The sequence below is a fragment of the Sceloporus occidentalis genome, unplaced genomic scaffold (assembly GCF_023333645.1).
Source record: "Sceloporus occidentalis isolate IW3139 unplaced genomic scaffold, rSceOcc1.0.p SCAF_4, whole genome shotgun sequence".
Classification (NCBI taxonomy): Eukaryota; Metazoa; Chordata; class Lepidosauria; order Squamata; family Phrynosomatidae; genus Sceloporus; species Sceloporus occidentalis.
Genome location: NW_028316984.1, coordinates 65,945,335 through 65,959,186, shown reverse-complemented (window position 1 = coordinate 65,959,186; position 13,852 = coordinate 65,945,335). Strand labels below are relative to the sequence as shown.

The 13,852-nt window shown below is 42.6% G+C and overlaps 1 protein-coding gene across 1 annotated transcript in view; it reads left to right on the top strand.

The window, feature by feature from the left end:
- The window catches only part of SCTR (secretin receptor), a 52,233-nt gene that overhangs the window by 37,829 nt on the left and 552 nt on the right, over positions 1–13,852 (top strand). Inside the window, exons 9-12 of the mRNA XM_089520185.1 lie at positions 8,323–8,389; positions 8,484–8,575; positions 10,980–11,118; positions 13,082–13,123. Coding sequence (XP_089376311.1) covers positions 8,323–8,389; positions 8,484–8,575; positions 10,980–11,118; positions 13,082–13,123 — 340 coding nt within the window. The remainder of the gene's footprint in view (positions 1–8,322; positions 8,390–8,483; positions 8,576–10,979; positions 11,119–13,081; positions 13,124–13,852) is intronic.

Below are 13,852 nucleotides of genomic sequence, written 5' to 3'. Positions count from 1 at the left end.
ATTGTCCTTTTTAACTGTCTCTCTTTTTCTTCTTCTTGTTTTTCTTCTTTTGTCATATCCTGTTGACTTTTAAAATGTTTCATAAATTTTCTTGCTTCTTCTACAGTCTTAATCGTAATTCTTTTTTTCCTGAACCAGAAGGTTAGACCCTCTGGTACTTCCCATCTGTATCTTATAGCTTCTTGTCTCAGTTTTATTGTTATAAATTGGTACTCTTTTCTCTTCCTTAGTTGCTTCATGGGAATGTCTTTAAATATTTTCAAAATTTGTCCTTCATATTCTAGGGGATTTTCATTGTGTTTTTTTAGAACCTCATCCCTCATAAATTTCCTCACAAAATAAACGATCACATCCCTCGGTAATTGTCTTTGTGATGCAATATAAGAGTTCACACGAAACAACCGATCAATTTCGTACACAAAATTCACCGGATCTCTACCCAAAAATCCCGCCAAACAATTTGATATCTTATCCATGAGGTCCTCGTCTCTCTCTTCTGGCAGTCCCCTTATCTTAATACATTTATCTCTGAATTTCTGTTCCCATATAGATTTTTCTTCCAGCTCTTCTTCAAATCTTTTCTTCATCTTCTCCATTTCAGATTCTATGTTGTCGCTCCTCTTCTCTATTTTCTGTATTTTCTGTTTCGTTGCTGTCATTTCTGTGGTTAATTTTGTAATATTTTGATTTATCTCTTTCATATCTGATCGTATTTCTTGACGAATTCCCTTTTCAGTATCTTTAATCTCAGATTTTAACTCAGCCTTTGTCTCCATTAAATCTGTCCTTAATTTTCTTATTTCTTCTAATAGCGTTGTAATCATATCTGGTTTTTCTGCTGAATGTTTTCTCTGTGGTTGTTGCCCTATAGGGGGTACATTCTTGCCCGAGATTGACATTTCTGCAATTTGAACTTAAATTTCCAAATATACAATGCCCTTTTCAAAAATCTTATCCCCAGTTCAATTATCAAAGCTTCTATCAATTCGAAAAGTAATAACAACAACAATAACAATATTACAATTTGTCAGGTTTTGTTTTGTTTTGTTTTGTTTTGTTTTGTTTTTCCCCCCCTTTCTCCCTTTCCTCCCCCCTTCTTTCTTTTTCAATATATCACTATCTCCAGATTTTTAAATAGTCAAAGTCTCAACTCCCTTCTTATAACTTCCTATCTCATAGATCCAACTAGCTATCACTACCAATTACTCCTCAAGCATTCTAAGTTCTCAATGAAAAGGGAATACAGAACGTCAAAAGAATCTCTCCCTCCTTTTTTCCTTCTCTCCAGTTCAAAAAACAAATGTATGTGTATATGCTTTTCTTGGACTAATTTCTTAGTACATTAAAGTCTTTCTTCTTTATATCATTAGTAGTCCAAAAAGTTTCATTCACCTTTCTTATTTTCTTCCTTGTGTCTCTTTCCTAATAAGGGGATGTTAAGATCACTGGCAAGCAAGAGAAAGCAGGAACAGGAGGAGGAGAAAGAAACGAAGCCTCAGAACAAAAAAAGAAAAAAAAGACTATGTCCTTTTACTGGGCTCTTTGTTCTTAAGAAGTCTTTGTTTATGCTTACTTACTACAATTCCCAGAGTGCTTTTTGTTCTTTTCAACCTTGTAGCCTCTGCCCCCTTTTACTTCCGTGTTAATTATCAACAGGAGCGGAATTGGATGGAAATTAAACTACAATTCCCATGTCTCCTTGTTCCCTTCGATCGTCGTCACTTCCTGTTTGCGTCTTGGAGGAGACTACTTCTCTCCAAATAGCTCAACCACCTCCGTTAAGAGAGGAAGAAAAAATAGCAAGTCTTCTACGTTGGTCTTTCACCTCTGGACACTCCTCCTCCCGTCCTCGTCGCCCCCTCCTCCCGTCCTCGTCGCCCCCTCCTCCCGTCCTCGTCGTCCCCTCCTCCCGTCCTCGTCCTCTATGGTTTATCCTCCAATCATCCACGTCACTTCCCGGACTCCGCTGCACTTCAGGATGTTTTATCTATCTCTCTCCCACTCAAGGTCAGATAAGAGTTTTTCTTTAACTCTTTTGTCGCCAAATCTTCTAGTTTAGTGTGCATTAAACTTTCTTTTTTCCCATTTAAGAGATATATTCCTGATGTTTGTCATTCAGTGTCCTTTCATCACTTCTTCGGGGGTATTTACTGCCCTGCCTCCTTCACATTTAGAGTTCATTTAAGTTATTACTTACAGATTTAAAAAGCGAATTTACTCTCAGCCAAATCGCTTCTTCACTCCTTTTCAAAGTCCTTTTATCTTATGCTTGTAAATACTTATGCCATATAAAGATGTTTGCAAAAGTATCACCTCAATCTTGATGGGAAGTCGATTAATTGATCCAATTCTGTAGATCCTTTAAAGTAAAATTGGCGGCGCCGCTGTCCATTAATGGAGATTCAAAGCGGCCATGGAATGCTCTTCGGCCCCACTGGTCCCGACCCTCTCCTCCCGACAGTCGTCTGGGAAGTCTGAGAAGCGGGAACTCAGGATATCGAGCCTCCGCCGAGCCCCCTTCGGCCCCCCTATGCCAAGGGGGGAACTTCAGGGTTGTCAGGCTAAGCCTAGACCCCCCCAAAAGCCGCGATGTCCGATCAGCCCCCAGCCAGCTAGCCAAGAGGCCTCTCAACGGGCGCCATTACCAACCGGAAGTCCAGTATCTCCCTTTTGAGAAAGTCCCATCCGTCCTGAACTCCTTTATCTTTTAGTATTTCTGACCATGGAATCGCCCTCAATACTTCTCTAAGTTTACTGAAATCCGCTCTCCTAAAGTCTAGAATGCGTGTCTGACTCTGCCTGGCTTCTCCTCTCCATTGTATAACAAACTCCAGGAGAACATGGTCGCTTCCACCTAAGGATCCCACCACTTGCACCCCATTAACCAAGTCATCCTTGTTGGTTAGGATCAGATCTAAAATAGCTGACCCCCTTGTTGCCTCTTCCACCTTTTAGACCATGAAATTGTCTTCCAGGCAAGTGAGGAATTTGCTAGACCTTGAGGATTTTGCTGAGTTTGACTTCCAGCAAATATCAGGATAGTTGAAGTCGCCCATCACTACTACATCTCTCTTTTCTGACTGTGTGGACATCTGTTCTAGAAAGATATCATCCAATTCCTCAGTCTGACTTGGGGGTCTGTAGTAGACTCCCACTGTAACACCCTTGTTGTTTCCCTCCCCTTTGATTCTTATCCAGATGCTCTCCACCTGGCTTCCATGATTGATGTCCAGGATCTCTTCACTGGTGTAAATATCTCTGACATATAGTGCTATTCCTCCTCCTTTCCTGTTTGGCCTATTTCTCTTAATAAGGTTATACCCCTCTATTTCCACATTCCAATCATGAGACTCATCCCACCAGGTTTCAGTGATGCCTATTATATCATATTTGCTTTGTTGTACTAGGAGTTCGAGTTCATCTTGCTTATTTCCCATGCTCTGTGCATTAGTGTAGAGACATCGCAGACCATGGTTCCCTTTTACTTGCTGCCTGTGCAAGTTTTTTTGCCTCCCACTGCTGGGTCCTTGCACTGTTTGCCTTGTTTCCTCTATGTCAGTTTGACTATTTTCGCCATCCCTTTCGCCTTCCTTAATATTGTCTCCCTTCCCCTCGGAACTCAGTTTAAAGCTCTCCTGATCAAGTTCTTGAGACTGTTGGCAAAAACATTTCTTCCAACTGGCGTGAGATGCAACCCGTCTGTTGCAAGAAGTCCCTCCTCATGGAACCGCAGCCCATGATCGAAGAATCCAAATCCTTCTCGGCGGCACCATCTGCGAATCCAGTTGTTCACATCTGCTATTTTCCTCTCCCTTCCTGGACCATGCCCTTCAACTGGCAGAAGAGACGAGATGACAACCTGTACATCCATTCCTTTCAGCTTCCTACCAAGCGCCTCGTAATCCCTTTTGATGTTCTGAATGCTGTGTCTTGCAGTATCATTAGTTCCCACGTGGACCAAAAGGAAGGGGTATTGGTCAGTAGGCTTGACCAGTCTTGTCAGCCTCTCTGTCACATCACGGATCTTTGCACCTGGAAGACAACACACCTCTCGAGACATCTTGTCAGGCCTACAAATCACTGCTTCTGTTCCCCTCAGCAAGGAGTCCCCCACTACGACCACACGCCTCCTCCGAGGCTTAGCAGCGACTGTTCCCTCGGGTAGGACTCTCAGGCTCCTCTGCTCTGTCCCAGAAGTCTGTCCATGCTGCTCTTCTTCATCCTCCTTGATAAGGGAAAGAGCTTCGAATCGATTCTCTAGCTGCAACAATCCCTTCTTGGCTTACTTCTCTTTGTGACATTCCTCCAGCTGTCTGCCTCCTGTGTATGGCAAGTGACCTCCTTCACCCTAGCATCTTCCTCTGCGTAGTACTCATCCAAGATCGTTAGTTCTGTTGTGTCCAGGAAATCCTCTTGTTCCCTAATATGCTGAAGTGTAGCTACTCTGGACTCCAGCTGCTGCACTTTCTCCTCCAAGAGTGCTACCAACTTGCACTTGGTGCATGTGAAGTTCTCCACTTCTGTAGGCAAGAAGAGAAACATCCCACAAGAGTTGCAGGTGACTGCGGCAGATCCCTCGTTGTCCATACTGCAAAGTCTTTAGTAATAAATATAACAGTCAATCTATTGGGAATACTTCTTTAAAGGTAAGTACTGGCTGCTATCTTACACTTAAAGGGAAGGTTCTGTTTCAATATCTGCTTCTAACCTGATGCCACTTGAGCAGAGTTGTTGAGTTAAAGTAGTATGATGAAAATTCTCTAACAGCGCGCGGCTCTGGAAGTTGGTATATAAAGCTAGTCTGCTAGCTCCGCCCCCTTGTGACTCACAGATGTGACTCACAGAAGCTCCTCCCCTTCAGCAACGAGCACACGGTCTCAAGCACACGGTCTCAAAATGGCTGCCAAGCAGCTCCTCTCCTTCTCCTCTCTCTGGCCGGACTGTTCTGAAGGCTCTGGAAGTTGGTATATAAAGCTAGTCTGCTAGCTCCGCCCCCTTGTGACTCACAGATGTGACTCACAGAAGCTCCTCCCCTTCAGCAACGAGCACACGGTCTCAAGCACACGGTCTCAAAATGGCTGCCAAGCAGCTCCTCTCCTTCTCCTCTCTCTGGCCGGACTGTTCTGAAGGCTCTGGAAGTTGGTATATAAAGCTAGTCTGCTAGCTCCGCCCCCTTGTGACTCACAGATGTGACTCACAGAAGCTCCTCCCCTTCAGCAACGAGCACACGGTCTCGAGCACACGGTCTCAAAATGGCTGCCAAGCAGCTCCTCTCCTTCTCCTCTCTCTGGCCGGACTGTTCTGAAGGCTCTGGAAGTTGGTATATAAAACTAGTCTGCTAGCTCCGCCCCCTTGTGACTCACAGATGTGACTCACAGAAGCTCCTCCCCTTCAGCAACGAGCACACGGTCTCGAGCACACGGTCTCAAAATGGCTGCCAAGCAGCTCCTCTCCTTCTCCTCTCTCTGGCCGGACTGTTCTGAAGGCTCTGGAAGTTGGTATATAAAGCTAGTCTGCTAGCTCCGCCCCCTTGTGACTCACAGATGTGACTCACAGAAGCTCCTCCCCTTCAGCAACGAGCACACGGTCTCAAGCACACGGTCTCAAAATGGCTGCCAAGCAGCTCCTCTCCTTCTCCTCTCTCTGGCCGGACTGTTCTGAAGGCTCTGGAAGTTGGTATATAAAGCTAGTCTGCTAGCTCCGCCCCCCTGTGACTCACAGATGTGACTCACAGAAGCTCCTCCCCTTCAGCAACGAGCACACAGTCTCAAGCACACGGTCTCAAAATGGCTGCCAAGCAGCTCCTCTCCTTCTCCTCTCTCTGCCCGGACTTGCTTTGAAAAGTGTCCAGAAACCTCATTGGGTCCAAAATGCTGCATAGCTAAACAGTTAACTGGGCTTGAGTATAGGGAGGATACAATTCTTTTTACAATAGGGATGAGTAGTTCTGTTCTGTTCTGGGGAATAATTTGAGATGATGATTAAACCTATAAAACCTATATAACCTGAGTCCCTGCGGTCTAAGAGGCCATTTTCTCCCATCTGAGCCTGCCAGGGCTTTGAGATCTTCAGCCAAGGCCCTTACTTGGCCTCATGACTCTCCAAGCCTTTCTTGCTCTTCTTTTTATCAGCGGGCAAATGAAGACCTTTATGTTCAGGCAGGCGTTGTGGCCACTGACTGGTTTCTGAGTAAGCGTCTTTTTACTAAGTGACTGCTAATTTTTTCAATATTTTTTATTTTGCAATGTGTGTTGAATTGTGTTTTTTATTTAATTGTCTTTTAGTTTTTTTTTCATTTTTCCTGTGTTTTAGTTGTATTTTTACTAATTTTGCACCACCTTGACACCCATCTTTGTGGAAAATAGATGGAAGAAAAGTAAGTAAGTAGAGAGATGTTTAGTATTGAGCCTAAAACTTGATCTTCCCAGTTTAACATTCTATCTCTTAGCCCACAGTGCTGGCCTGTCACTGAAAGACTTACCTCTAAATGTTCCAACTGGTTCCATTAAGAAGCATTGCATTTGATATCACACTTGGTGCTGGTGTTTAAGGGCTTCTTCAGGAGTTTATCACACAGGATGAGAGGCTCTCAATTTCGAAAGAGAAGATAGTGAGGTCAATTCGAAAATTCATGCAATTACATGATTACTTAGCACACCTTAAATTCGCTGTAATGGCCTCCCCAAACACGACCCAGATTCTGTGCAAAGTAAGCCATCACATCGGTGGGTTCTTAATTGCGAATTGGCACCCTTGCACATGCTCAGTGAGACTCCAGATGAATGGAGCATAGCACATTTAGACAAGTGAGAGAGAGGAACCAAGGAACCCCACAATTTACAAAAGAGGGTGGGGAGAGGGTGGGAAGAATGGTTGAAAGAACATGCTCTATTCACATTAAAACGAGCATATATTCACTCTTGTCACGCTAAAATGTGAATGTAATGGTTATCCAATAGCTCCCAGTCCATGCCTCTTAATTAGCAAGCAGCAGTCCCCCTCAGCAATGCTGAACAACAGGCAAAAGCAAAATTGAAGCAGAATTGCAGCGTGGCTTCATGGCAACCCCCTCCTTCCGGATTGGGGGGGGGGGGGGAAACCAGGACCAAAGGAGACATGCTCATCACACCAAACAACAGCACACTGAGTGCGAAGTTGTCTAGGAATAGGGTCTGTGACTTCACTAGTTCACCGAATTTAGTTAATTGTGGATTGACTCATGATTACGTTCAGACTGTCAGCGATCGCATGTGGTAACCTTTCACGCAATAACATGAATGCGTACAATTGCGTTCAGGATGACTCTGGATTATACTTCCAATTTTAGTCATGTGATATCCTCCTCAGACAGGGCAAATGTATTGAGAGGTTGTGGTATTTATTGTTGTAGTTCTTGGTTGATGTTTCCAAATGATGTTTATTTTGCCCCGGGCTATTTCCTGGCGCTAGCTGAACATTTTATTCCCACCCTTAAGTGGACTTCTTTTTTTTTTTAATTCAGAGACATTCCCTTTCTTCTCCTCTTTCTTCTTTATTTTTTTTAACATAGTACAATACAATAGCACTTTTGTGCTATAACTCTAAACAAACAAACAAAAAAAAAACCCTAACAAATTCTTGGGGTAGGGATTTGCTTTGAAACCAGAAAACCACCTCAGTAAACTACACCTTGGTGTAAAAAACACTTGGCAGAGCCTTAGTGCAGATCCAAGAAACTGTTATGAACACCTCCCACAAAGAATGGAATGAGTATATGGAAGCAACAACAATCAGCACAACATGGCAAAATCCAATGAGCTATATTGTGGGAACTAATCCATCTTCAGACCAATCTGGAAAAGCTCTTCAGCTGCTGTGCATGCTTCTTACCTGCAAGATGCCATGATGTTGTAATCTTTAAAATAGTGATGAACCTAGTGTATGAGTCACCTCTGAGATATGCAGAAAAACATAAGTGTGATGTTTCTTACTCCTTATTTCTACTGTGTTGTACAATCAGTGTTCCAGGTTGTTGTTGTTTTTTTGTTCACTTGACTCATGATGACTTTTTGCTTAACCAGGTGCTACAAAAACTACTTCTGTTTTCCTGCTTGTTACACACACTTAAGATTTCTAACAATTAATACATGCACCTGGGTAATTTCCATCTAATTTGCACAAGCACAATGGATGCCAACCCATATCTGATGGGCATGTAGGCTCTGTGATTTTTTTTTTCTAGGTCATTAAGATTTTGCCAACATGGTGTTCAGCAGGAAGGACAATGAATATAGTTACTTTTCCATGAGCTCAAATCACAACTTATTTTTCTTGTCTTCACAGATGCTGGGATACTCATCTTACATATGCCCGGTGGATCATTCAAGGTCCTGTGGTGATCTCTATTGTTGTAAGTCTGTTCAATAGTTGTATGTTTCTAAGGCTGAAGAGTAACCTGTTCTTCAAAATATGAATTTTAGATGTGGCTTTTTTTTTTTTGGCAGATCAATTTTATTCTGTTTGTTAATATTGTAAGAATTTTGATGAGCAAGCTTCGATGGCCAGATGGAAGAGGCAAGGATTCTAATCAATACAAGTAAGTTACAATACAAGTTGGCCTCTTGATTCTGCTTCAGAAATAAGTACAACAGCAGCAAAAAAGATGTCACTGCAGAAAAGATTTAAATGCCTGTATGTCAGCACATGCACCAATGTGTCTTGGGCTAACTTGTCTGGTAAGCTGACTCACCCCAGCAAAGTCACTGATTCCAAAACTACCTGTACTTTTCTTTAAGGTACCTGATCCTTGCAGTCACCTGGGTGGTAGCAGTGGAGCATAGAAATGGGTGCAGACCTCAAGGCACTGAAAAAAAGAAACTCAACTCTTTTTTAAAGAGCTGAGGCTTTGCATATGTCATTTCAGAAAAACAAAAACAATCTTTCACACTATACAGTTACAGTGCTATGATTCAACTTTAATTACAATGATTACATCTTCTGGGATCCTGGGATTGGAAGCTGAGGTAAGAGCCTTCTGAAGTCTCGGCCAGAGAGCTCCGCTGGTTCCTCTCACCAACAATAAATTCCAGGATTCCATGAGATGCAGCCAAGGCAGTCAAAGTGGAATCCAAGTGCTATAATTATGGGGCCATTCACATTACAATTTACCCCGGTTCTGAAATCGATTCTTGCACGTGAAGTTCATATTCACCCCGAATCCCCCACAAGCGAATCAGAGGCTTGCACACCCATTCCGTGGCAAATGCCCCTTAGAGCGGCTTAAAAGAAATCGGCGCAAATAGCGTTTCTTTTGAGAAACCCCGGGTTCTGTGGAATATGAACTTGCGCCCGATCATGACCGGGGCAAATTGAGGGAGGGATTTAGGTCATAGGGTGGGCAAAGGGCAGGGCATTCCCTCCCATCATCAGAAGGGAGGGAGGGAGGGAGGGAGGGAGGGAGGGAGGGAGGAGGAGGAGGAGGAGGAAAGAGCCGAAAAAAAAGGGGAATCTGGATGCAAAGGGGTGACTTTTGGGCTGCAGAGGGCTGTCAGAGAGAGGTGGGGGTGGAGAAAGCGATGAAGGACGAGGAGGAAGAGGAGGAGGAGGATGAAGGAGCTGGGAGAAAGAGTCAATGGGCATCCCCGAGGAAGGAGAGAGTCTGAAGGAAGGAGGAAGAGGAGGAGGATTTCCAGGGGGAATTGGGTTGCGGGGCTACGCTGGGGCATGTAGGGAAATCCAGCTGCAAGAGAAGCAGCCTCTTCTATTTCTGATAATTTCCCTTTGATGTGTATTTTTTTAAAATTATTTTTGGCAAAAAATGTGCATGTTCTTGGCAATATATATATATATATATATATATATATATATATATAGAGAGAGAGAGAGAGAGAGAGAGAGAGAGATGGTGAGCAGGAGCAAGGGTCATTTCAGGGCAGGTGGGGGGACAGAGCAAGACAAGCCTCTCCTATCCATCAGGGACCTTTTCCCTTTGATGTGTATTCTTTTAAAATTATTTTTCTCTGTCTATTCTATGCGCATAGTCTTTCAGCTGGATTGCGAATGAATGTTACAAACCGAATGTAATGTTGCAACTTGGCAAATTGATACAGCTTTTGCTAGGGCAGGCTATTATTTCCTTTGGAATGACTGCTGGATGAATGTTACCAACTGAATGTAACGCTTCTCTTTCCAATTATGTAAATTGACAAATTGATACAGCTTTTGCTAGGAATTCAGGGGTAGCCTAGAGAGAGCAAAAAAATGCATCCTTTTCTGGCATTCTGAGGTGAGGGATTAATATTATTGATATTATTATTATGATTACCTGTGTATGAGGCATTCTGGGGTGGCAAGGAATGGGGGATACTGGATGCATTAACTTGCATTTTGGGGTTGAAAATGGGGCCAGGGGGAGATCATAACCTGCACCCCCCCACACACACAAAGAGGTTTATTTGACAAAAGGTGCGCACTTTGGGGCATCTTGTGCATGGCTCTTTAAAAAAAAGGAGGGGGGAGGACACTTCCGATGCCCCTGCAAACGTCACCTTGATTGACAGTAGGCGCCCTCAAGTTAAACCCGATAAGGCATTCGGGTTAAAATGCCCCTCAGTCGTAGTGGGCACTCACTCACTGAGAGATTTGGGGGAGGGGCATCCGGATCTACCCAGTTCCACCCACATTAACTGGGCCAGTGGGAATGGGGCCTATGTGGCATGAAAAAGCCCCCTTTCTCTGTTGTGTTATGACAGGGCGTGTGGGAGGGGGACTGCTAGCTTCCAAATACATATCTGTGTGCCTTTTTGTGCAAGCAACTTAAATCAGACCCATCACATGGCCATATGTAAGGGATTGTAGGAGCTGTAGTCTAAAACATCAGGCGGGGGAGCTGAAAAGTTCCTTATGCCAGCATAGATTCTAACTGAATTCTGAGGCCAATATTTAATATGTTCCCACTCCTATTTTATACACTGCTCAGTTGTCTTTGTCTTTACTTCTAGGAGACTTGCTAAATCAACACTTGTACTCATCCCTCTCTTTGGAGTCCATTACATCATATTTGCTTTTTTCCCATTTGATACCACAAATGGCACCATGGAGATCCAGGTTCTGTTTGAAAAAGCCATAGGATCTTTTCAGGTAACATACTTATTAAAAGGCTTAAAACCATTGGGGGTGTCTGAGGGCTAATTCATTACACTTTGTGGGATTTCAAAAAACCTGGTAGGGACCACACTTAAAAACTTGTATAATAATAATAATAATAATAATAATAATAATAATAATAATAATAATAATAATAATAATATGCAGTTACTTTCAATGATACTTCTTTGAAAGGCCAAAACACTGCCTCTGGTTTTGAAAAATTGATTATTTCTTGATAATTAAATGGTGCACGTCTTGCCAAAATTTAAAAAAAAGGTGGTTTGAGGGAGAGGACCAGTTTTACTGCTTCTTCTTTAAAGTTACTTTCTGCCCTTCTCTCTCAGATGAAACATACAGGGTTGCACCTTTTGTAATTTTTTCAAGCAAACATAGAACAAACGTAAGGATTGCTTGTATTCTTGTTTTACTAGATTAGGGTCACCTGGGATGCACAAGGAATAAAAATACCACCTTGATCACAGAGACAAGCATTTGTCATTTCTAAACTTTGGTCACTTTTAAAGCTATACATCAGGTTGGGCATCATGATATAATATAAACCCTGCCATTTATCCCCTGATTAGATCAGCAACCCCGGAGAGCCCTTACAAGTGATGAAACAAGGATTTATTTTGTTTTCTTCTATTTTTGTGTTGCTCTGACAATGCCTCTGTTGCAAGAAAAATCTGTCTGAGTCTGAAAACACTGCAGCTTTTTAAGACAACTGGTTGTTTCAGCATGGTGCAATCCTATATATGTCTTCTCAAAAACAGATCAATTGATTTCAATGGGACTTTGTAACAGTGAACAGTGACGAAATTATCAATGGGGAATTTAATTAGCTCAAGGTCACGAGAGGAGGCCTGTTACCACACCTCAGGGATCGCCCCTTCGATCTGTATACCAGGAACTAGAAATCCAGAAATGAGGCAGAGGCTCTAAGTACAATCATGTCTCTTTTATTGGAAACAAGGATTCAAACATACAGGCACATACGCTCACACATTCATACAAGACTCAGGAAATAACGTGGTAAATGTGGAATAGATATTAGGCTTTTCTAACGGAAATGCTCACCTTATGTAGAAGTTCTGTCTTCCAGTTTGTGTGTGTGGGTCTGCAATTCTGGTTAAGCAGGCCAGTCAGAGAGAGACTGATTTAAAACTGACTTAGCTCTTGGCTACCAGCAATGAATGACTGGCTGCAGTGGATGGCTGACCGCAGCTGAGAGTGACTGGTAGCAGCCCAGAGTGGCTGGTAGCAGCAGTGAGTGGCTGGCTGCAGCCGCTCTCTAAATTTAGGAGACCTTTTTAAGGGTTTAACAGGGTCTCTAGACAAAGGGTAATCAAAGGAAACTGTTTGAAGTGTATTTCACATCCTAACCAAATGTTTTGATCTAACCCAAATGTTTCTGCCAGAGTAGGGACCTGAATGGCTACAAATGCCATTCCTTTGATTCAAATGGTTCCCCCTCAATCACAAAGAGAGACACTTCCTTAAGACATTTGATAGCATCTTTCCTGATAGCACTTAGCAGCTCCTTGCATAATCTCATCCAAGCTGGGAAAGGAAATTCGTTTACATATCAAAACTCATGGCTTCAGTGGGAGATCACATGCTAGGGCCATTTGGCTACTCAGGTCAAGATGCACTTTTGATATCAAATTGCAGGTCAGAGATTATCATTTAGATATATTAAAAAAGGTGTAGATCAATGCTTATCATTTCGTAGATCGATGCCTATCAACTTCCTCCCCTCAAAATGCTTATACGATTGCAGCTTTAGCTTTTGGAGCCAAAACACAAGCAATGGTTTTATCTTCATAGATGATAGCACACTGCATGCCAGGAAAGTTTACATATATTTTCTTGAAATTCCATATTTCCTCTAGAATACCAACCTAGCATTTGCAATTGTATACTGCAGAACTGATATGGGCCTCATTTGTTTCAGGGCTTTGCTGTGGCTGTGCTTTACTGTTTCCTTAATGGTGAGGTGAGTTTCTCACATGCTGAATTTGACTAAAGCATAAAGCCAGGAAAGTTACTTTTTGGGGGTACAGTCCCCAGAATCCCTCAGCCAATAGAGCCAGCACGAAGGATTCTGCAGACTGTATTTCAAAATAATAACTCTTCCAAGCTCTGTATAAGATACATCTTTCCATTTTACCACTTGCTATCAGATGATCACTTCCCATGTGACTCATGCCAGATTTTCTTCTTCTTTACTATTATAGTCATAATAAGAGAGCACATATAATAAAGCCTTTAAGATAAAGTAATGGTGTCTTAAAAATCAGTAACTAAATTACTGTGTGTCAGGATCCTGTTAAAGGTGCAGAAAGTATAAGCAGTAAAAAGACGACAACTTTCTGTAGGGTGGGAATAGGGAGATATTTTCTGAAAACAGGCCAAATATTCAGATATTCAGGACTCTTGCTCCAAATTTCTTGGCTCTTCCCAGGCCACAGCCCCTCATTTGCCCTACTGTGGATTACTGGTTTTATTTTCTCCCTCCTGCGCTTGACTTACTTAGGGCACATACAAAGTGATCCAGAGTCCCTGATGTTTTTCCTGTTCCCATTTTGTTTATCCCTGAATATTTTCTGTCAGCTCTGATACAATTGGAGATTTTTTATACCAGCTCCCCAGATTAGCTTATTTTAATTCAGTATAAAATGGGAAAGATCTGGGATGTTTCAGTCGGTATGGATGCATCCTTAAA